At 42.0% G+C, this 25,027-nt stretch overlaps 1 protein-coding gene and 1 long non-coding RNA gene across 2 annotated transcripts in view; one reads left to right on the plus strand and one right to left on the minus strand.

Moving 5' to 3' along the window:
• Positions 1 to 2,851, minus strand: part of LOC129393443 (uncharacterized) — a 59,061-nt gene extending 56,210 nt beyond the window's left edge. Inside the window, exon 1 of the long non-coding RNA XR_010113466.1 lies at positions 2,280 to 2,851. This is a non-coding gene — a long non-coding RNA (uncharacterized LOC129393443). The remainder of the gene's footprint in view (positions 1 to 2,279) is intronic.
• Positions 2,747 to 24,353, plus strand: RRAGC (Ras related GTP binding C). Its single transcript, XM_034961758.4, has 7 exons — positions 2,747 to 3,109; positions 5,446 to 5,649; positions 6,620 to 6,819; positions 10,035 to 10,149; positions 10,763 to 10,905; positions 16,452 to 16,600; positions 22,846 to 24,353. The coding sequence occupies exons 1-7, from the start codon at positions 2,873 to 2,875 to the stop codon at positions 22,995 to 22,997; spliced, it is 1,200 nt and encodes a 399-aa protein (XP_034817649.1). The 5' UTR covers positions 2,747 to 2,872; the 3' UTR covers positions 22,998 to 24,353.
• Positions 24,354 to 25,027: the final 674 nt, after the last annotated feature.

The following is a 25,027-nucleotide window of genomic DNA, read 5'->3' on the forward strand; positions in this document are numbered from 1 at the left end:
TAAATATAATGGATGTAAAAGTGCCTTGCAAACTGTAAAGGATTACATACAGACCAGATGGTGGTAGTGCCAAATCTGTAAGTGACACAAATTGAAAAGTCTGGTTGGAAGACTATATTGAAACAAGCTTTAAAATGATTAACCACGTGGAATACCCAAACTGCTGGGCCTAAACCAAAAAGTTGAAGTATCAAGTCTTACATTTAGGTTAAAAAATGCAGTTATACACATTTAGGCACTAGGATTGCTGACAAAGTATTAGTTACAGTGATTATCAATGTGACCCACCCTATGGATGCTTAAAAAAAATTACATTCTGGAAAGCAGGAATAGAAATATTGTCTAGGTGTTAAATGGTCATTCTGAAAGTTGTACTGTTTAGTATTGCTTTGTAGGAGTCAGATGTTTGATGGATATTGACAAGCTGGAATGCATATAAAGAGTGACCAATAGAGGATTTGAATATATAAGGCTGGGCTCTCCAATTTGGTACACACTAGCTGCAAGTGGCAGTTAAAAATTTAAGTTCCTGGTGGGGTGCCGTGGCTCACACCTGTAATCTCAGCATTTTGGGAGGCCATGGAGGGTGGATCTTGAGGTCAAGAGATAGAAACCATCCTGGCCAACATGGTGAAACCCCGTCTGTACTAAAAATAAAAAAATTAGCCGGGCGTGGTGGTGGGCACCTGTAGTCCCAGCTACTCAGGAGGCTGAGGCAGGAGAATCGCTTGAACCCGGGAGGCAGAGGTTGCAGTGAGCTGAGATCGCGCCACTGCACTCCAGCCTGGCGACAGAGCGAGACTCCGTCTCAAAAAAAAAAAAAAAAAAAAAAAAAAAAAAAAAAATTCCTTAGTTACACTAGCAACAATTCAAGTGCTTATTCCTCATAGGACTAGTGGCTACATGTTTGACAGTGCAGATAAAGAACATGTCTATCATGTATATCAGTTGTATTGAACAGCACGATAGGAATGGTTGAAACTGAGGATGTTCAGCAAGGAACAGAGAAGACTTAGTGGGTAATGAATACTGCAATCTGGTATTTGAAGGGCTGTCATGAAAAAGATGAAGACTATTCCTATTTTATTCTATTATAGGCTTCAGGGAGTGTGGTTTGGTTTTAAGACTTTTTTTTTTTTTGTGACGGATTCTCGCTCTGTCGCCAAGGCTGGAGTGCGGTGGCGCGATCTCGGCTCACTGCAAGCTCCGCCTCCTGGGTTCAAGCCATTCTCCTGCCTCAGCCTCCCGAGTAGCTGGGACTACAGGCGCCCGCCACCACGCCCGGCTAATTTTTTGTATTTTTTTAAGTAGAGATGGGGTTTCACCATGTTAGCCAGGATGGTCTCGATCTCCTGACCTCATGATCCGCCCGCCTCCGCCTCCCAAAGTGCTGGGATTACAAGCGTGAGCCACCGCGCGGCCGGATTTAACAATTTTTAAACAAAGGTTTACCACAGTGGAGTTGGCTGCCTTTCGAGATGGTGAGCTCTTTTACCTTCGAACTATTTAAGTGCATTCTGCACGTCTATTAGACACTATAGAGTTGGTTCGTTTTAGGTGAGAGGTTGGGCTAGATGACCTCTAAGGGTGTATCCTACCTCTAACTTCTGGGTTCAGACAAAACCAAAGTCCCAGACCTGCCCGCATGTGCGAATTTTTCCTTCATAATCAAGAAGTCAGTCTCCTTGGAGGGCTGGGAGCACCCCCACTCCTGTACTTTAAAAAGTGTATAGGGCTGTGCTTTTAAGAGGATCCTCTTCTCAAACTTCCAGTTCTAGAGCCTGATTGTCAAAGATAAAAATTCCTCTAGATTTCTCGGACATATTTGGTGACAAGCATTTGCTTTTGTTTGCTTTCATTATTCAATACTTTGGTCTCTAATCTGAACGAGGTCATAGAAGAGGCAGTGTTCTATGGGGGATGGAATTCCTAGAGTAGACTTTGACAAGGCGGGAAGGAGGGCAAATTGAGTCCCGTTGGGTTTGAAGTGGCAGCAGTATCCACTATCGGCGACTTACTGAAGAAAGAAGATAAGATGTTCTAGCTTGGCTGCATCTGCTTTCCCATCAGAGTCCAGCTACCTGCTAGAACAAACTATCACGGTGACCCATGACTCTGCCTTGGTTGAGGTTTGCCCTCAGTGTGGCTGGCTCCCCCATACCTTTGCACATCCCAATCTATCCATCCACCTAGATCTGCTCAGACGCTTTCTCATTCAACTCCCGAGCATTATTTATCCGTGACCTTCCCACATAATATTTCGTAGCGAGGTTACTTACGCAGAGGTCCGATCTCTCTGTTCATCTTCAAGCAACCTGAAGGCAGGCAGGGTCTGAGTCGGATCCAGTTCTGTGCCCCTTGGTAGGCACCCAGGACACTGCAGGCATCAATAAATATCGGTTGGGCAAGTACAGTTGCAGGATGAGGACAATCAATTCTTCCTCAAATGCCGGGAGAGCATCTCCATAGCGGTGCTCTGGGAGCCCGGAAGAAGGCAGGGGAGCGGTGCAGACAGCGTTGTATGCGGGCCGGGGCGGAGGGCTGAGGGCCCGAGCCCGGGCTAGAGGCGCGGCCGGGCCGCCCTCCTCGTGACTCCTCCTCCCCCCTCCGCGGCTCTGAGTCAGGTGATTCCGGCACGTGACGGGACACCACCTACCCTGCTGCTCTCGAGTAGCAGCTCGGGCGGCCAATAAACGGCTGGGCTTCGGCTCGGGGCCTATGAGAGCCGGGCTCTGGGGGGCGGGCCGGACTGTGGCGGCTGCCGGGGGCGGTGGCGGTGGTGGCGGCGGCGGCGGAGGCGGACTGGGGAGGCGGCGGCCTGGCTCGGCCTGGCCTGGCCTGTCAGGGCGCGGGCGGCGGCGGCTCCAGCACCATGTCCCTGCAGTACGGGGCGGAGGAGACGCCCCTCGCCGGCAGTTACGGCGCGGCCGATTCGTTTCCAAAGGACTTCGGCTACGGCGTGGAGGAGGAGGAAGAGGAGGCGGCGGCGGCGGGCGGCGGGGTTGGGGCAGGGGCAGGCGGTGGCTGTGGTCCGGGGGGCGCTGACAGCTCCAAGCCGAGGATTCTGCTCATGGGACTCCGGCGCAGCGGCAAGTCCTCCATCCAGAAGGTGAGCAGGGCTGCGCCCGGTCCCCCGCCCCCTCCCCGGGGCTCAGGTGGCCGGTAGCGGGGACGCCCGGGAGGGCGGCGGCCGGGGCCCGCCTGCGCTCCGTCCCTCCGCACTTTCTCTTCCACTCTTGCGAGCGCACAGGCGCGGCCCGCGCGGGGACCCCGACCTCTGTGTCCACGCCCAAGTCAGCTGAGGCCAAGTGGAGCGCTGAAGGCGAAACTGGTTGCAGGGAGGCAGGTGCCCGGTGGCACCGCCCAAGACCTCCGCCCCCTGGGACCCAGCTCCTGTGTCATTTACGAAACTGAGACGTACTCTCCAGTTCTCACTTGGAGAACTTCGTTGACTCCCTCCCCTGGCCCGTTTTGATTTGTTCTCACTTCAGGTGACCTGAGTGTGTCGGGATTCCCAGCAGAGCCCCAGGGAGCAGCGTCAGGAAGAGTTGTGACTAAGACACTGGGCGTTGTAATTCTCGCTACTGATGTGAAGGAGACTTCGCTGTAGCATTACTGGGAATTGGGTAGTGAGATTGCACCCATTTCAGTAGTTGTGGCCTGGTGAATGTAATTACTGGTGCTGTTCCCCCTGTAGGGGTGTGTTTTTAAAAATCTGAGACTTTGAGAATATTTTGCAGACCTAGTCTGTTTGTTTTCACTTTTGGGCCTTCATGAACAAATGGAGGGCTGTACACGTTTGTTTGTTTGTTTGTTTGTTTATGTTTTTGAGACGGAGTCTCTCGCTCTGTCACCCAGGCTGGAGAATGCAGTGGTGCAATCTCGGCTCACTGCAACCTCCACCTCCCTGGTTCAAGCAATTCTCCCGCCTCAGCCTCCCGAATAGCTGGGATTACAGGCGCGCGCCACCACGCCCGGCTAATTATTGTATTTTTAGTAGAGACGGGGTTTCACCATGTTGGCCAGGGTCATCTCGAACTGCTGACCTCAAGTGATCGTCCGCCTTGGCCTCCCAAAGTGCTGGGATTACAGGCGTGAGTCACCACGCTGGCCTACACTGTTTAGTAAGGGTTAAATAGAGGCAAGGTTGACTTCCTCCATCAGCCAAACCCATTATACGCGGAGTGAGCTGGTAATAAAACTAGTATCAGCAGGCACCTGGTCTTTTCACCTCTCCACTCTGTTGCAAAGGCCTATCCAAAATAAATCTGTGATTTTTTTTTCTTTCTGGATCTGTGATATTTTGTAGATGGGATCTTTTTAAAAAGCAGCGTTCTTCCAGATTTGCTGGAGTACTGTGTTTTATTTACCTTGATTTTCACCTCTACAGCAAAACTTGGGTACGTTGACTGTAGGTTTTTAGTAAACTAATTTCAGTTATTCACATTTGTTACTGAGAAAACCTTGAGAGTAATTGTTCACTTTTCTCTTCTAGAAAGTAAGAGGCAAAGTAGTTTTATGTTAGAACTGTGTAGGTTGTGATTATTGTGATCCTTTTTTTTTTTTTTTTGTTATGGAGTCTTGCTCATCGCCCAGACTGGAGGGCAGTGGTGTGATCTTCACTCACTGCAGCCTCCACCTCCTGGGTTCAAGTGATTCTCCTGCCTCAGCTTCCCAAGTAGCTGGGACTACAGGCGTGCACCACCACGCCCGACTAATTTTGGTATTTTTAGTGGGGATGGGGTTTCACCATATTGGTCAGGCTGGTCTCGAACTCCTGACCTCAAGTGATCCGCCCGCCTCGGCCGCCTAAAGTGCTGGGATTGAAGGCGTGAGCCACCGCACCCGGGCCGATTATTGTGACTCTTAACAATTGCCTTTACGTTTCTTTTCTCATGAGAGCTATCTTTTCCCTGTCAGTCCCCGTGGCCTCCCCCTGGACGTTTTCACTTTCTACTTGGTATAGTCACTGCCCTTCTTAGACTGCAAAGTCAATGAGGGCAGAGTCCAGTCTGTTTCACTTTTTAAATTACTCCTCAGAGCCTGAGGTAGGCATTCAAGTAATTTTTGATTAAACCAGACTTCTTAAGCTTTAGCTGTAAGACTTTTATAATCTTAAAGCAGATTTTGATAGAATTGTTAGCTTACCCCCAGAAAAACTAGTGGAGGTGATAGAGATTGCTACTATTAGTACTGAGTATGGTGCATAGAACATAGGAGAAAAGATTTAGCTCCAAAATAGATTTAATGGAAATTAATTTGGTGTCTTCTTTTGTCAAAAATAAAGGGATAGTGAATACCAATGGATTCACCATTCAGTTTCTACTTTTCAAAAAAATTTTTTTTTGTTGTGGGATCAAATGTTTAAATGTTAAACCAGGGTGGAATTTTAAATTTAAATTCTGAAGTTTAATAGTCATAAAATTGCCTGTTTTCTTTTAACAGGTGGTGTTTCATAAGATGTCACCCAACGAGACCCTCTTTTTGGAAAGTACCAACAAGATTTATAAGGATGACATTTCCAATAGCTCCTTTGTGAATTTCCAGATATGGGATTTTCCTGGGCAAATGGACTTTTTTGACCCAACCTTTGACTATGAGATGATCTTCAGGGGAACAGGAGCATTGATATACGTCATTGACGCACAGGTAGTCAGTAATGTGTTTACTCCTCTTTCCTGGTGGGAAAAAGATGTAGAAACAAAGGAAAGTTGTTTATCTTCTTTGTCATGTGCTTGCAGCTTATCTCTTTGGCAGTAGATTCCCTAACAGTGTAAGAGATGCAGTTGCAGAGTGCTTTGGGAGCAGACATGCATTGTGCAGGTACAGAATATCAGATGATTAGGAGATATGGTTTACATCCTTGAGTCCTAGTTCATGAGCAGCTAACATTGGCTTTCCACTTTTATTGGTTGCCATATTTTATAATAATTTTATAATAATAGTGATGTTACTCCCTGAAAGGATCCCATCCCATAACATAAAAAGGAATATGAGAACTGAGTCAGTAGATATTAGAGTGAATAGTTTACTTAATTGTCAAAATTGAGTTTAGCTCAACAAACATTTATGGAGGGCCTAGCATGTGGCAGTCAGTGAGATGAATGGGGCAAGTCCCTATCCTTTAAGAAGCTTACTTTTTATAAGCTTAAGCATTAGTTAAGAATGCTTTCTGAGTGATAGGCTCTACAGAGGGTGCCTTCACGTACAGGACCTAATTAATTTAAGCTTCACAATATTGTTAGGTAGGTATTGTAATTCTGATCTTACAGATGAGTAAACTGAGATCAGAGTTTAAGCAGCTTGCTTAAAGTGACACACTGAATAAATGGCAGAGCTGGGATTACTTAAAAAAATTATGTTGGGAAAGAATGTTCATTTCATTTTTTCTTTCTTAAATTAATATTAAAAATTACAAGCATTAACTTGGTAATTGAATTTTTTTATCTTGAGACAATTGAAGAGTTATTTAGTAGTATAGTATATTTGAATGTTTGAATATTGATGATAATTAGGATAGTATTTTTCTGTGGTTGGGGAAAGAGGTGGTTTGAGGCTTTAACTCATTACTTGGCTTTTGTAAGATTTATTTTAAAAAATATTTTGTTCTGACTTACAGGATGACTACATGGAGGCTTTAACAAGACTTCACATTACTGTTTCTAAAGCCTACAAAGTTAACCCAGACATGAATTTTGAGGTTTTTATTCACAAAGTTGATGGTCTGTCTGATGATCACAAAATAGAAACACAGAGGGACATTCATCAAAGGGCCAATGATGACCTTGCAGATGCTGGGCTAGAAAAACTCCATCTTAGGTAACAACATGTGTGTTTGATATGAAAGCCCTGAACAATGTGTAAATGTATTCCCATCTCTGTCATTACAAACACCATAGCTTTCTGCTACCTGTGTGCCCTTTGCCACATCTTTTATGTTTTTGATCTTGTTGTTGAATTCCAGGCTGTCTGGGGAGCCTGATATTGAGAAATTACCCACTTTTTGCGTTTTCCTGGAGATTGAAGTCATGTGAAGTGTTTCCACTGGTGCTTTTCCAAATTCATCTCAAGAGACTGGAGTCAGGCTGTTTCTTCATGGCATAAATCTGCTTTGGGACTCCTTCCTCTTGGTTTCATTACTTTTCCCCGCCTTGCATCAGTGAAGTGAATCTGTCACATTTGTTGTAGAAGTCTTTAGCTTGAGTCTTAGACAGTATCTTTCTCAGTAGGAACAGCCTTATACAGAGAGTGCACTTTCAAATCTGGACTGACTCTTTTTATTTTTCATTTTTATTTTTCCTGCTGGCTCCCTTCCACCTCCCCCCTGGACTGACTGTAATATATCTTAGCTTTTAAAACACTTTATACTTTTATGAAACTCTATAAAGTTTGGCTTAGGTGGGTTTATCTTATAAATGTGCATAAGGCTGCTATTAAATTTAGAGGACTATTGGTTTGTAACTACTGTTAAGAAATTATTGTTAAATAATACCTACTAGATAGGATTGATTTGTGTATTTGCATTCTAAAAGTGTATGAGGAATATTTTTGTACATCTTATTTTATTTGGTGATATAGGTAGAAATGAGTATTAAAAAGTACCCAAGAAAATATTCTCTTGATGATAGAAGTAGCTTAAAGAGGGAGAAGGGGAGAGAGACAGCAAGTTATTTCTCTGTCCCCGTTCTATTGTTGTGACTTCTTCATGGGCTCAAGCTAACTGCTATCCCTCCCCCTAAAATTCTCTGGGTCTCAGGCTCCAAGATCTTTCAGTTATTCTTCTAGGAAACCATGTCGAAAAGTCTCATTGACCTCTAGTTTGCCTGGATTAAATTTCTAAATAATTTGAAAATAATTCATGTTAAAAAAATAAAAATTCAGCAATGTTTGTAGGAGAAAATGTAAGTGGCTCTCCACAAAAATTCAGTCTTATTTTTTTGGGAATCCACTGCTAATAGTTTTTACCTGGATTTTGAGCCGTTCTTGTCCTGTGTTCCCCAGTGCTCCATGGGGATCCTTCTGATTCTCTTTACTCCGTGTCTGTGTTCCTTTCCAGGGCATCCCACCCCAGTGGTACATGCCATCCCTTTCCTCAGTACCATGTAGGGTCCTAGACCTTGTTAACTTCAGTAGAATGTTGCATCAAGCTTTTATTTAGGCCAGGCACAGTGGCTTATGCCTATAATCCCAGCACTTTGGGAGGCCAAGGCAGGCAGATCACTTGAGGCCAGGAGTTTGAGACCAGCCTGGCCAACATGGCGAAACTCCATCTGTACTAAAAATACAAAAAATTAGCCGGGCATTGTGGTGTGTGCCTGTAGTCCCAGCTACTTGGGAGGCTGAGGGAGGAGAATCGCTTGAACCCAGGAGGTGGAGGTTGCAGTGAGCCAAGATCGTGCCACTGGACTCCAGCCTGGGTGACAGAGCAAGACTCCGTCTCAAAAAAAAAAAAAAAAAAAGACTTTTATTTAGTACTAGCAGTCCTATGGATGAAGCTCCTTTTCATTTCCAGTTTCTAGAAACTCAGTTTACTAAAATGCCCTGTGACTTGCAGGTTCTCCCTGTCCCCATCTACCTCAAGCCTCAAAGGTGCGGGACATTCTTTCTTTGCTCACCTTTTGGCCTACAGGAAACACTAAAATATTCCTTTCTCCCTAGTATCTATGGGGTCATCTTGGCCTTACCTGTTCCAGTGCTCTTACATCTAGATTAGACCCCTGTCTTGCTAGATTAGGTTCTTAGGTCAGCTCCTTGAAAGTATTTTTTTTTTTTTTGAGATGGAGTTTCACTCTTGTTGCCCAGGCTGGAGTGCAATGATGCCATCTCGGCTCACCGCAACCTCTGCCTCCCTGGTTCAAGCGATTCTCCTGCCTGAGCCTCCCAAGTAGCTGGGATTACAGGCATGCGCCACCACGCCTGGCTAATTTTTTGTATTTTTAGTAGACACGGGGTTTCTCCATGTTGGTCCGGCTGATCTCGAACTCCCGACCTCAAGTGGTCCACCTGCTTTGGCCTCCCAAAGTGCTGGGATTACAGGCGTGAGCCATCGCGCCCAGCTGAAAGTATCTTTAAATTACCTATAAAGTTCTGTGTCTCTGATGTTATATATACATATAAATGTGTGGTGGATGCGACTATATAATGAAGATTGTACTCCCTGAGTTATAAAGCAGATAGAATTGTTGACAGTGTTTAAATTGTTAAAGGCTTCCCTCTCAAATACATGTTTTATTGAATCTACACGTGTTACTTCTCCACCGTAAGTCCTTTTAGGCCTCCAGACTCCTGTAGATTCCTCCATTCTCTGTAGAGTCCCGACTCCCATCCTGTTTAATATGCTCTTTACATAAATTCTAAACACCAATTGTATTCATTTGTTTATTCAGCAGATACTTATGAGCACTGTTCATGGAAGTGGGCTTGCTGCTAGGAGCAAGACTGACAAAGTCTCTTTCCCCTGGAACTTAACATTTTCAGTGACACAGCTCAAAAGCACCTAAATGAATGTATAGTATCGTTTTAAGTACTTACCAGTGGTGTGAAGAAAAACAAATTAGGGGAAAGGGGTTGAAAGCCTTGGGTACACGAGTGCTATTTTAGGTAGGCTGGTCTGGAAAGAACTTTTTGAGGTGACATTTTAGTAGAAACCTGAATTATGTTCTTATTTAATAAATGTCACATAACTCTTCTAGTTTTCTCGGTTTTTAGTCTTATTTTTGGTCTCAGTTATGTGCTTAAAAAAAGCTTTTTGGATCAGATTGCAAAGACTTCGGTGAATATTGGAGTTTATGTACCTGAAAATCCTTTTCTCAGTACTACTTCAGTTGCCCGCTGTGTAAATGCAGTAAAGAGATGAAGCCAGGTGGGAAAGTGTATTTGTCATCTTGAGTGATGGGTATGGTAGACAAGATAAAGAGGCTTTATTGAACTCACTGAAATCAAATGTTAAGAAACTTAAAATTTTATATATTATTATAGTTGTCATAGAACATAAGGTATTTTTCAAATTAATCAAGCTATGTTGTGTTTTTCAGCTTTTATCTGACTAGTATCTATGACCATTCAATATTTGAAGCCTTTAGTAAGGTGGTGCAGAAACTCATTCCACAACTGCCGACCTTGGAAAACCTATTAAATATCTTTATATCAGTAAGTGAGCAATTCATATTTAATTCACTGCAGCTTCTGATTCCATTTTTGGGAATATATTTGTGTTTTCAAATTTTCCAAAAAAGTCTTGAATTAATCTGTATCAAGTACAAAGACTAGTGACCCACTTAACATGTAAAATAAATAACATATTATTCAAGTTATTTTCTGAATTCTTAAATAGATGTTGATGTCAACGTGTAATTCTTTTATGGTTTGTAAATTGCCACATAACGCCTTTCTTGATAGCAAAGTGATTCAAATCAGAGATGGTTTATATTAATAAGAGGATTATTGAAAATGTAGCATTGCTTGATTTTTAGAGATTTTTGTTAAATTTTTTGTGATGTCTTAGAAAACAATTCATTTAAGTAAAGAGGAAGAAGAAGATTTGACTTAGGAAATTGTGTCAGTAAATCAGAGTAGAGAAATAATTCCTCTTTCATTCTTTGGATAATAGAAGAGTCTCTCAAGCAAGTGCTATTTGTTTTTTGGTATTGGGTTATATAATTAAAAATGACCTTGGATGTTATTCAATAATTCTAGATCTTTGATAAGTTGTAAATTGTGATTCTTAAAAAATACTGAACAGTTTCCCATTTGTTTTTCCAAGAATTCAGGTATTGAAAAAGCTTTTCTCTTTGATGTTGTCAGCAAAATCTACATTGCAACAGACAGTTCCCCTGTGGATATGCAATCTTATGAACTTTGCTGTGACATGATCGATGTTGTAATTGATGTGTCTTGTATATATGGGTAAGTTATGTATATATTCCTGCAATATCTCAGACAGGCGGAAAACTATTAACTTGATTTGTTCAGAAGACTAATTTCTGAGGCCCCTGGCAAGTGGTACTACATGAACTGGGATTGTTCTGACCATAGTGCTTTAACTTGGAGCATGATTTCTCTGGAAGTTGGCTGCTGGGTCTTACTCCTTCAGAGAATGGCTAAGAAAAGTTGGAAAGCATGACTAGAACTGGACTTGTTTATCACTGCAAGTTTCTCCCGCTGTTGTGGGGATGGGGGAGGGTTGCACTGTGTCTTCTCACTACTGGAACTTAGTTAGATTGAAAAACTAGATTAATTTATTTAAAATGGTCTGAATAACAAAGTAAATTCTGGTTCCTGATTTAACCTCAGGCTTTGTGGAATTAGGGATTCTTAATCTTTCAGAGAGCAAAGAAAGTAATTAGAATTTTGGATGTTGGAAGAACTTATAAAAATCTGACCCATATATACAAGTTTCCAAAATAAATCTCTAAAATTTGAGCTCCTCCTTTATGTAAATTTGCCAAACTCGCTATAGAAATTTATGAAAGCCAGCCAGCAAGTGATTTTGTAGAATAGGCCAGAGGACTGGTGAAAACTTTGGAGAATTACTGGCTTTTCAAAAGCTGATAATGGCCAGGTGTGGTGGCTTGTGCCCATAATCCCAGATGTTTGGAAGCCTGGGGTGAGAGGATCGCTTGGGGCCAGGAGTTGGAGACCAGTCTGGGCAACATAGACCTCAGCTTTACCAAAACAAAACAACAAACAAAGAGTTAATACCATTCTCTGTACCCTCTGACTTCCTAGATTACCCTGGTATATTAACATCAGCACTCTCAAGTTGCTTTTCAGATGTTTTAGCATTATCTTTGCTTTCTACTACCTGTGTCTTCTCTCTGCTCCATCTAGTCTAAATATCTCTTTCACCTCTGACTCTGCCCTTCATTTTGGTCTTTTGCTTAATTTTTCGGTGTCTTTCTCCAGCTGCCTCTGAGTAGGAGAGTACATTTGTCTTACCTATTCTATATCTGTCTATTCCTTTAACTTTTATGATTATATGCTCTCTTTTGTTATTTATTTATTTATTTATTTATTTATTTATTTATTTATTAAACGGAGTCTTGCTCCGTCGCCCAGGCTGGAGTGTGGTGGCGCGATCTTGGCTCACTGCAAGCTCCACCTCCCAGGTTCACGCCACTTTCCTGCCTCAGCCTCCTGAGTAGCTGGGACTACAGGTGCCCGCCACAATGCCTGGCTAATTTTTTGTATTTTTAGTAGAGACGGGATTCCACCATGTTAACCAGGATGGTCTCGATCGATTTCCTGACCTTGTGATCCACCCGCCTCGGCCTCCCAAAGTGCTGGGATTACAGGTGTGAGCCACTGCACCTGGCCTTTTTTGTTTTGTTTTGTTTTTTGAAAAAGAGTCTCGCTCTGTTGCCCAGACTGGAGTGCAGTGGTGAGATCTCAGCTCACTGCAATCTCCGCCTCCTGGGTTCAAACGATTCTCCTGCGTCAGCCTCCCGAGTAGCTGGGATTATAGGTGCCTGCCACCATACCCGGCCAATTTTTTATATTTTTGGTAGAGATGGGGTTTCACCATGTTGGCCAGGCTGGTCTCGAACTCCTGACCTCGTGATCCACCCGCCGTGGCCTCCCAAAGCTCTGGGATTACAGGCATGAGCCACCATGCCTGGCTTGTTTTAATTCTTTACATAATCAAAATGAGACATTGTCAGTTTATTATATATTTTAGAAAAGTTTCATATTTCCCACTTCTAATTTAAACAATGGATGAGTAGAACGTTTGCTTTTTCTTTAAAACAAATCAAAATTTCATAAACCAACTTTTTTATAATACAAAAATCAAATTTAACTGTAAAATTTATTTTCAATGTTAGATACATTTTATTTATTTTATTTATTTATTTTTTTGAGACAGAGTCTCGCTCTTGTCGCCCAGGCTGGAGTGCAGTGGTGCGATCTGGGCTCACTGCAACCTCTGCCTCCCGGATTCAAGCAGTTCTCCTGCCTCAGCCTCCCGAGTAGCTGGGATTACAGGGGTGCACCACCACGCCTGGCTGATTTTGTATTTTTAGTAGAGACAGGGTTTTACCATGTTGGCCAGGCTGGTCTTGAACTCCTGGCCTCAGGTAATCCACCTGCCTTGGCCTCTCAAAGTGCTGGGATTACAGGCGTGAGCTACCACTCCCAGCCAATACATTTTAAAATACCTTATACATAATAAAGTACATTATATTAGCTGGGTGTGGTAGTGTCCACCTGTAGTCCTAGCTAAATTTGGGGGATTAAGCAGGAGGATGAGGCAGGAGAATTGCTTGATCCCAGGAGTTCCAGGCTGCAGTGAGCTATGATTGCATCACTGCACTCCAGCCACGGGTCACTGCAGCCTCAATCTCCTGGACTCAAGTGATCCTCCCACCTCAGCCTCCTGAGTTGCTGGGACTACAGCCGCACACCACACCATACCCAGCTAACCTTTTTTCTTTCTTTTTTTTTTTTGAGACATGGTCTGTCACTAAGGCTGAAGTGTAGTGGTACAATGACAGCTCATTGCAGCCTCTGCCTCCCAGGCTCAAGTGATGCTCCCGACTACAGGCGTGTGCCATCATGCCTGGCTGAGTTTTGATTTTTGTAGAGATGGGGTCTCACTATGTTGCCTAGGCTGGTCTTGAATTCCTGGACTCAAGTGATTCTCCTGTCTCGGTTTCCCAAAGTGCTGGGATTACAAGTGTGAACCATTGCAGCTGGCCTTTTTTTGTTTTTTTAATTTTACTTTTTTGTAGAGACAGGGTCTCATTGTGTTACCCAGGCTGGTATCGAACTCCTGGCCTCAAGCAATATTCCCGTCTTAGTCTCCCAAAGTGCTGGGATTACAGGCATGAGCCACCACTCTTGGCCTGCCTTGGCATTATTTTGATTAAGATTAGCATATTTTCCTAATAGTCTTAAAAACTGTTAAAACAGATAAATGTAGAAAGCAGATCTTATGCTTTACAGATTCTGAGCAAGCATTTTAAGGTCATTAACATATTTTTATTCTTAATTTTATTAATCACAGCCAAATCAAGTCACTCTAATCTCCAGACTTTGAATAGAATGTGCCTTTCTTATTTCTTTCTCATGTTAGTGTGTGATTCAAGATCATATGCTGGCTTGACATTAGGAGCTTTATAGTTTCTTACAGTTGCTGGCTGTGGGTACTGGTTTAGGGAATCATCTTCAGGGTTGTCTATGTTGGAACCTGTTGTCAGAGTTAGTTCTTGTTCTCACTTTCCATGTGGCACAGAAAAAGATCTACATGGGGCATCTTAACTATAAGCTGAGAACATGTAGCACTTATAACTTCCTCTTCTCCAATTAGAAGGAAGTAGTTTTCTTCTATACTCTTAAAAGCAAATGACACCAACTTCCCCTCCACTCTGCCGTCCCAAATTAACTTTATATTAGTTAAGGTACTGGAAACTGCATGGAATTGAGTTAAAAACCCTAAGTTTGAGTCCTGACTTTGCCAGGAGATCACTTCATTTTTAATGAACTTCAGTTCCTACCTTTTTTTTTTTTTTTTTTTTGAGTTAGGGTCTCTGTTGCCCAAGCTGGAGTGCAGTAGTGAACACAGCTCACTGCAGCCTCGACCTCCTGGGCTCAAGCTGTCCTCCTTCAGCCTCCTGTGTAGCCAGGAGCACAGGCGTGTGCCACCGCACCTGGCTAACTTTTGGATATTTTTGTAGAGATGGAGTCTCACTTTGTTGCCCAGACTGGTTTTGAACTCCAGGGCCAAAGTGATCCTCCTTGGCCTCCCAAAGTGTTGGGATTACAGGTGTATGCCATGTGCCTGGCCTCTGTATCTTTTCAATGGGCATAGTCCTCTTTTATTTATGTAGTTTACTTTTGCTTGTTGCAGAAAGGACATAATGTGGTTAAATAGGGCTATAGTAATAATTCGTGTCCTCAGGGTTGTTGTGAGGATCAAAGAAATGTATGAGAAGGTAAACTGCAAGGTTTGGAATAGTAAAAATAAGCCCCCACTTCATGAAAAAAAAATACACGGAAAATATAGAGAAATGAAAATAGGAGTAAAGAGCCACTACTCAAGTCAACCACTAACAACTGTTTTAGTGTTATTTCTGTCACCTTAAAATTGTGTGTGTGTGTGTGTGTGTGTTCTTGTGTTGCCTAGGCTGGTCTTGAATTCCAAAGCTCAAGCATTCCTCCCACCTCAGCCTTCCAAAGTGCTGGGATTACAGGCATGGGCCACCATGCCAGACCCCAAATTTTTTTTGACATTATGCTTGTGCTACCATATGAGAACACAAATTGTAAGGCTCGGAATAGTTTAAAAAATAAACCTCACCCCTATTCATTAAAAACTGCATGGAAAATATAGAAAAGTGAAAATAGGAGAAAAAAGATACATTGTTTTACTGCCAAAGAAAATTACCAATTACTCCTGACATTTTCTTTTCCTTTTTTTCTTTTTTTTCCCTGAGACAGAGTCTTGCTCTGTCACTCAGGCTGGAGTGCAGTGGCACAGTCTCGGTTCACTGCAACCTCCGCCTCTTGGTTTCAAGCGATTCTCCTGCCTTAGCCTCCCGGGTAGCTGGGACTACAGGTGTGAGCCACCATGCCCGGCTAATTTTTTTTTTTTATTTTTTAGTAGAGATGGGGCTTCACCATGTCGGCCAGGCTGGTCTCGAACTCCTGACCTCAAGACAGGTGGCCCGCCTCAACCTCCCAAAGTGCTGGGATTACAAGCGTGAGCCATTGCACCCAGCCGACATTTTCTTTTTAGTATATTTCCCTCACCTTTTTTGTTTTTGAAGGCAAATACTTTTAAAAAAGCATTTTTGATAACTCTTAATTCGTAACAATAGCTAGATAACCTTTAGATTTTTATAGGCAAGTACATCAGAAAAGACTCTTGAGTCCGTATCTCTTTTTAAAAGTTGTTGATTTCAACATAGTCCCTGCTAGTCTCTAGCTGAGACTGTTCTTGTTTAGTCTAAGTATTTTCTTGCTTTTGTGAGGAAGCAAAAAATATGTTTTCTGTGAAAATGTGATTGACCTGGCAAATAGAATATGCCTCGAAGGAGCTCATCTAAGTGAGGCGGCAGGTCCCAGAGGGTCCCTGTTACCTTAGGGCAGTAAAGAGAGGAGACACCTCAGCTGGGTTTACAGAACACAGTCTAGGGGGTGAGTAGCCCCACTTGGTGAGATGTTGGTAACGTTGTCATTTCCCTGGTTAAGATATACATATGTTTGCACCTTTTTCTCCAAATGTCTGATTATCTATATTAAAGGGTGTGTATGGAGTTGTTGTTTTTAATAGGTATCCCTGAAATTCTGTGTTTAGGAACACTATACCTTAACAACACTCTCTCCCAATATGTTTAAGCCAGTATTCTTTCCCAGAGACATTTGGGAGACTGGGTGGATGTCATTGTGCAGATTAAATGTGGCAGATGCCTAGATGGGAAACCTGTAATGAATAGTACTTTCTTTTAAAATAGGTTAAAGGAAGATGGAAGTGGAAGTGCTTATGACAAAGAATCTATGGCAATTATCAAGCTGAATAATACAACTGTCCTTTATTTAAAGGAGGTGACTAAATTTTTGGCACTGGTCTGCATTCTAAGGGAAGAAAGCTTTGAACGAAAAGGTAATAGCATTTTAAAAAGCTGTTTTTATGTTAATTTCTTTGCCATAACTTCTCAGGTTCTTGAAAACAAGTGAAAATACTAATTGCAGTGTTAGACAAATAGCTATCAGAAAAAAAAAGCTCAAACTGCTTTTGTCCCTTTCCTTCCATGTATAGTCCAGACTTTCTCTTTTCTTTTTTTGATCTTTCATTTTAAATCAAGATTTTAATTCTAGCTTTTCTGCGTTCAAATGCTTTCATTACCTGTTTAACTGAATGCAGTTTGGCTTCCATCTGAACAAGTCTACTGAAACTAGACTTTTATTTATTTATTGTTTATACTTTAAGTTCTGGGATACATGTGCACAATGCACGGGTTTGCTACATAGGTATATATGTGCCATGGTGGTTTGCTGCACTCATCAACCCGTCATCTACATTAGGTATTTCTCCTAATGTTATCCCTCCCCCAGCCACCCACCCCTGACAGGCCCTGGTGTGTGATGTCCCCCTTCCTGTGTCCATGTGTTCTCATTGTTCAGCTCCCTACTTATGAGTGAGAACATGCGGTATTTGGTTTTTTGTTCCAGTGTTAGTTTGCTGAGAATGATGGTTTCCAGCTTCATCCATGTCCCTGCAAAGGACATGAACTCATCCTTTTTTATGGCTGCATAATATTCCATGATGTATATTTGCCACATTTTCTTTATCCAGTCTGTCATTGATGGGCATTTGGGTTGGTTCTGAGTCTTTGCTATTGTGAAGAGTGCTGCAATAAGCATACGTGTGTGTGTGTGTCTTTATAGTAGAATGGTTTATAATCCTTTGGGTATATACCCAGTAACAGGATTGCTGAGTCAAATGGTATTTCTGGTTCTAGATCTTTGAGGAATCACCACACTGTCTTCCACAATGGTTGAAATAATTTACACTGCTACCAACAGTGTAAAAGTGTTCCTATTTCTCCACATCCTCTCCAGCATCTGTTGTTTCCTGACTTTTTAATAATCGCCATCCTAACTGGCATGAGCTGGTATCTCACTGTGGTTTTGATTTGGATTTCTCTAATGACCAGTGGTGATGAGCTTTTTTTCATATATTCGTTGGCTGCATAAATGTCTTCTTTTGAGAAGTGGCTGTTCATATCCTTTGCCCACTTTTTAATGGGGTTGTATTTTTCTTGTACATTTGTTTAAGTTCCTCGTAGATTCTGGATATTAGCCGTTTGTCAGATGGGTAGATTGTAAAAATATTCTCCCATTCTGTAGGTTGCCTGTTCACTCTGATGATAGAAACTAGACTTTTGGAAGTTACCAGGTTACCTCCTTCCTGCATTCAGTGGCCTTTTCTTACTCTGCAGGCTTTTCAATCTTCTAAGCATGTGATCTTGTCAGTCCCTCCTTTCTGAAAACTTTCCTCTCTGTTTCCTTCTCTGAAGCTGAATTCTTGGGATATTTTGTGTGTTTGTTTTCCCGACCACCTCTCCTGTTTCTTCTGTTTTTTTTTTTTTTTTTTTCTCAGTCCTGTTTGTCAGAGCCAAGTCTTTCTGCTTGCTTATTTTCTAGGTCAGCTCATCAAATACATGGCTTCAGTTAATCTTCTCTATGTGATTGAAAAATTCACATCTCCAGCTGTGACTTGGGATCATGCTCTCGTCCCATGTTTGGAGCTATTAGTAAGACGTTCTCTCTTAAATATTGTGAATGTTACCTTCAACGTCATGTCAATCATTGGTTGATGAGTATTTCCCCTGTTTTGTGACTCTCGTGGCTGTCATACTTCTGTCACTAGCTACGCGAGTTTCTCCTGTCCAAGTGTAGATACGTTGTAGTTAGGTAATTGTGTGGTGTGATTGCTGAAGGGGCCCTTGCAGATTGGTTCACAGAGGAGATTTCGTGATCTCCTTTTTCTATTCTTCTATGTTGTTTATATTGAATTTTCACCAAATCTGATCATTTGTTTCTTGTAACTGTTTCTTGGGTTTCCTTTCCATTTTCACTGTCAGTGATTCCACTCCAGGTTCTCATTGCTTCAGGCCAGTGGTGCTGCAGTAGTCTCTTACTTGATAATATTCGTGTAGTTGACATATATGTGGAGGGTGTAGTATGTGTCATCTTTTATCCCAAAGGCAGATTAGTTTTCAGAAAATTTATTTTATATTATTTAACTACTCAAGGATCTACAGTAGCTCTGTTATTTACTGCAACAAGTCCTTCCTCTACCTGAGTGTTTTTTTTTTTTTTGAGACAGTCTCGCTCTGTTGCCTAGGCTGGAGTGCAGTGGCGCGATCTCGGCTCACTGCAAGCTCCGCCTCCCGGGTTCACATCATTCTCCTGCCTCACCCTCCCGAGTAGCTGGGACTACAGATGCCTGCCACCACGCCCGGCTAATTTTTTGTATTTTTAGTAGAGGCGGGGTTTCACTGCGTTAGCCAGGATGGTCTCAATCTCCTGACCTCGTGATCTGCCTGCCTCGGCCTCCCAAAGTGCTGGGATTACAGGAGTGAGCCACTGCGCCCGGCCTGAGTTTTTAATGGAATAGTTCAGATATACACAAATTTTTGGGTAAATCAAAACATGTATCTTCACCTTTCAGCTTAAGAACCAAAATGACAAATACAGTTAAAATCTTTTTTTTTTTTAAGAGACAGAATCTCACTCCATTGCCCCAACATGATCATAATTCACTGTAGCCTCCAACTCGTGGGCTCAAGAGATCCTCCCACCTCAGCCTCCTGAGTAGCTGGGACTATAGGCTCATGCTACAGGATACTGGCTAATTTTAAAATATTTTGTAGAGATAGGATCTCTCTCTCTTGCCCAGACTGGTCTTGAACTCGTTGCCTCAAGCAGTCCTCCTCCTTCAGCCTTCCAAAGTGCCGGGATTATAGATGAGAGCCAACTGCCTGGCCAGCTGAAGTCTTCTGTGTGTTTTTCTCAATTGAAATCCCTTCCTTTGAGCTATATGTATTTTATTTTTCTCATTTTTTCACTTCATGTCTATCCTTAAACAATAGAGTATTGTATAAATGATATAAAAATATAAGTAGTCTTCTGCAACTTGCTTGATTCTTTTCCTTCAGGTGGTTTTTGAGATTTATTCAGATCGATGACACATAGTTCTAGTTCATTCCTTTTCACTGCCGTATAGTATTCTACGGGTTGACTATACCACATTTTATTTTCTTGTTGCTGGACATTTGGATTATTAAAAAAATTTCAAATCTGTAACAAATGCTCATGAACAAGTTTAAGTTTGCCTTTGCACGTGTGGAGAATTTCTCTAGGATATGCCTTTAGGAGTGGAATTTATAGAGTACCTATATCTTTTGACTAATAAAGATATTGCCAAACAGCTCTCCAAAGTGACTTTACTATTTTCACCCCTGGCTGGCACCGGTCTGTGGAAGTTCTTATCACTTCTTGTCCTTAATAATGCTTGGTATTGTTAGACTGTTTAATTATTGTCAATCTGGTAGGTGTGAAAGGGTATCTTATTTGATTCTCATTTTTACTTTTTAAATTACTGGTTAGAGCAAGTGTCTTTTCATGGCAAGTACCTTTTCATGGCTATTCAGGTTTCTTCTTTCACATTTTACCTGTTCCATATATATTTATCTTTTTTTTGCACTGATTCTTAGCAGTTCCTTATTTTTCTCTATGTTAGTTTATTTATTTATTTATTTATTTGAGATAGAGTCTCGCTCTGTCACCCAAGCTGGAGTGCAGTGGTGCGATCTCGGCTCACTGCAAGCTCCGCCTCCCGGGTTCACGCCATTCTCCTGCCTCAGCCTCCCAAGTAGCTGGGACTACAGGCGCCCGCCCGCACGCCTGGCTAATTTTTTGTATTTTTAGTACAGAAGGGGTTTCACTGTTAGCTAGGATGGTCTCGATCTCCTGACCTCGTGATCCGCCTGCCTCGGCCTCCTGAAGTGCTGGAATTACAGGCGCCCGCCACCACGCCCAGCTAATTTTTTGTATTTTTAGTAGAGATGGGGTTTCACTGTGTTAGCCAGGATGGTCTTGATCTCCTGACCTCATGATCTGCCTGCCTTGGCCTCCCAAAGCGCTGGGATTACAGGCATGAGCCACCGTGCCCAGCCTATGTTAGTTTATTTTTTTATTTGTGTTTTTATTTTGAGATGGGAATCTTGCTGTGTTGCTCAGGGTGGTCTTGAACTCCTGAGCTCAAGCAGTCTTCACACCTCAGCCTCTCACATAGCTGGGATTACAGGTGTGCATCACTTGTGCCTGGCTCCTAACCATTTTAATCTTAAAAAAATTTTTTTTTTTTAGAGTGGGTGTGGTGGCTCACACCTGTAATCTCAGTGCTTTGGAAGGCTGAGGTGGGAGGACGCTTGAGCTCAGGAGTTCAAGACCAGCTTGGGCAAGATAGCAAGACACTGTCTCTACCAAAAAATTAAAAAGTTAGTTGGGTGTGGTGGCTTGCACCTATAGTCCTGTCTACTCAGGAGGCTGAGGCGGGATTGCTTGAGCACAGGAGTTTGAGGTTACAGTGAGCTATGATTGTACCACTGCACTCTAGCCTGGGTGTCAGAGTGAGACCCTGTCTATAAAAAAAAAAAATTTTTTTTGTTTATGGAAATTTTCAGGTTTACACAAAGGTGGAGCAGCACGAGGATTCCCTATGCATTCAGCTCCTGGGTTCAGCCCTCATTCCCACACACTTCAATCATGTTTCCTGGAGAGCTTCTCAGTTATTATAGATTATTAAGCTTTTTAATTTTATTGTGGAAACTGTCAAATATATAAAAAAGTAGAGAAAACAGTATAATAAAAGCTTTTTAATCCATTGCCCAGATTCAGTAGTTACCAAAATTATAGCCAATTATGTTTCATATTTATACCACTTTCCCTACTGGATTATTTTGAAGCAAAGGCCTGACATGAAATCATTTTGTCTCTGCAGATTTCGGTAGGTATCTCTAAAAGGTAGTGGTTTTTAAAACAATAAACAACAAAATTAACAGTGACTTAATGATATCAAATATCTGGCCAGTGTTCAAATTTCCTTGATTGTCTTTTATTTTACATTTGGCACAGAAATAAATTTTAATGTAGTTGAATTGATCAAAACTTGTCTTTTATAGTTTGTTTCTTTTCTGAGTCTGAAGGTCCACCTTAATTTGGCTGTAACCTACTTATTCAGACCTGATTCTTAGTATTTCCTACCAAGAGTTCTCTGATGTCCCACTCTCCAGTCAGACCGTTTTTTTTTCCTGTCTTCCACCTGTGCTGTATTCTCATGGCCAGGTTCCTGCAGTTTTCTTGTGATTTTGTTCCCCTTTTCTGCCTAATTAAATCGTGTCTGTATTCCCCAAGTTCTTTCTTGTCCCTGAAGTTTTCAGTTGATTACTTTGCCCTGCACTTGGCTTTTTCTTTGGATTTCCTTCACAGTTGTAGTCAATTTGACACCAGATTGTTTTGGTTTGTTTCTTGTATTTTGGCTTTATGCCTCAGCTAGCATATCCTGTCTGGAAGGCATGGACCATATCTGCTGTTTCCTTTGACATATTGTACCCTCTATCGTGCTGTTCAATAAGTATTTACTGACTTTCATCAAATCAAATATAAATTATTGAAAGATCACACTATGTTCAAGCAGGCCACACAGTGTATTTGAATATTTTACTTTTCTTGAATGTGAATTGAGTGATTTGAAACTTGGATGCCAGAGGTATTAATTTGGCCAAGGTGATGGTCTAATGGCAATCGCATTTGTTTTCTAGCAGAACGTTATGATGGTGGATATATATGATGACCAGCTGCTCTTTTTTTTTTTTTTTTTTTTTTTTTTTTGAGTTGGAGTCTCACTCTGTCACCCAGGCTGGAATGCAATGGCGCGATCTTGGCTCACTGCAAGCTTTGCCTCCCAGGTTCACGCCATTCTCTTGCCTCAGCCTCCTGAGTAGCTGGGACTACAGGTGCCCGCCACCATGCCCGGCTCATTTTTTTTGTATTTTTGGTACAAAAATAAATTATTTCACCATGTTAGCCAGCATGGTCTTGATCTCCTGACCTTGTGATCTGCCCGCCTCGGCCTCCCAAAGTGCTGGGGTTACAGGCGTGAGCCACTGCACCTGACCGATGACCAGCTGTTCTTAGGATTGAAGAAGTTGCTATCTAGTTTGGAGGCTTAAGAATTTCCAACCAGTGTTTATCCGAGTTATTTTTGGCTGCAAACCCAAATATAAAATTTCACAATTGACAATTCAGGAGACATTCTTTTCTTTTTCCTTCCTGCAGGTTTAATAGACTACAACTTCCACTGTTTCCGAAAAGCTATTCATGAGGTTTTTGAGGTGGGTGTGACTTCTCACAGGAGCTGTGGTCACCAGACTAGTGCCTCCAGTCTGAAAGCGCTGACACACAATGGCACGCCACGAAACGCCATCTAGTCTGAATCCCAGCGTCGGGGCTCTGTGCCAGCTTACTCTTCACTCCAGGGTCGGATGCCACGTGCTACAGGACATGGGAGCTGCCGCTTGTGGGAATCTGGTGCCTGTTCCACTAGAGACAAGGGGTAGAGTTTCTCATTTGGATGAAAACCCCTTCAACTGGTGGTGTACAACTGAAGCTACTATTTCTTTTTTGAAAATGGCAAAAAAAAAAAAAAAAAATTCTGGAGACCACAGAACTCAAGTGTGTGTTTCTCCTCTTTTGGGTCCCCTTTAAGTAGTTGGGATATTTTGGACCTGGAGATAACACCAGTTACCCATCCTTACCAGGGAATGTTGCCATCAATTCCAGTTGAAAATAATAGAAAAGACTGAATTTTTATATGCTTCACTTAGGCTTTCATTTGAGTAGACTCTAAAAATTCTGCCTTGCTTAAGTTCTAACACTGCCTCTCAGATTTCAGTTTTGGACATTGCACAACTAAGACCTTTTAAACGCATTTGCTTGCTAACTCGGAAGACACATAGTCTGCAGCAAGACATTCCTATATTGAAGAAATGAGAGAAAATTTCATGCTGCATCAGGTGGAGAGGAAGGCTCAACGGTGGTTGCATTAGTTCCCTCGGAAGTGTTGAAAAAACTTTGAAATGGAAGAAAATGTTTGCACCTGTGTTCTGAGTACCAGATGTCTGGGTTCTTTCTTCTGCATTAGATAAATGATCATGCTCAGTGTAACAAAGGGAATTAAAAGTTTTTCCCACAGTCCCCTTCTAGGGGAGAAACTCATTGTGTCACTGAAATGTTTAGCTTACTTTAATCTTGATATCAGCCTCTACAGACCTTTTATTCTAAGCTATCGAGCTTCTTGATTGCATTTTGTTGACCACGAGTGACCCTAAGGCATTGGGGGACTGTCCACTGGGAGTTGGAGTGAGCACGTGGTGCTGCAGCAGGCATTGTTTTACATACTTTGTCTCCAGTATTCTGACACCAAGTGTCAACTGTGGTACTTTCTTTGCCTAGGATATTAATTCATAATTGTTGCTTTTGTTGATGGTTGATACCCTTTCCATTGATTTAAACCTAACACATTATTTCTATTCCACATGCCCAGTAGACATATATTCCAAAGCCACTGGACCACTTGAGTACATAAGTGCCACTGTTTAATGCAATATGTATATTCAGGTCTGTAAACCTAACAGTGTGACTTGGAGTGCTTCCTGCAGATGATTCTGACTTGAGTATTTACATGGACCATGGTGATATCCAAAAGAAAAATGCTTTTTATATTTATAGATTATTTCATTGAACTATATATGAAATGGGTATCAATAAATGTATTTACTCCAAAATCAGCGTTTCTCCTTGCCTGAGGTATGGAGGGTGGTGGCGGAACGTTGGGTTGTCCCACTTTGCCGTTTTCTCATCAATTTCTTTTTCTTTTGCTGCTTCCTGTGGTTAATGTTTCTTATGTGTCAGAGCTTCAGGTTCTATCCCGATGTGGGAATTTCATGGCCTTGTGTCTAGGTATCTCCCCTGGCCCATTTCTGCTCTAGGGTAGTAAATCTAAGCTCAGGTGAAAATGTTTTTGGTTGGGTGTTTCATATCCACAAATCTCACACATGGTGGGGAGTATCCTGGTCCTGGCATCATTAATGTGTTAATCCAACCTAAGAAGGAGTGAGGAGATGAGTGAAGTAAAACACACTTAAACAATTGTACCGATTCCAGCTTGTTTTCTGTTTCCTCCAGTTGCTGACATACTCATTGACTCTTAAATGTCAGTTAAATCATTGTTTGTCTATACAAACAGGTTGGGTCTAAACTAATCAGAGAAAAATAGACATTAGTTTATCAGTGGGAGGAAGACAGATTGAAAGATCTTTAAATTTTGTAATTGGACTACTTTAGAAGCTGTTTTAATTCTGAAATGGAAATCACAGAAACAGCTTGAAAAAACTCTTGTGAAACTATCTAATCCTGTCTTCTTTTTCAGATTTTGGAAACAGGTGCAGAGGGATAAGGA

The sequence above is a fragment of the Pan paniscus genome, chromosome 1 (assembly GCF_029289425.2).
Source record: "Pan paniscus chromosome 1, NHGRI_mPanPan1-v2.0_pri, whole genome shotgun sequence".
NCBI lineage: Eukaryota > Metazoa > Chordata > Mammalia > Primates > Hominidae > Pan > Pan paniscus.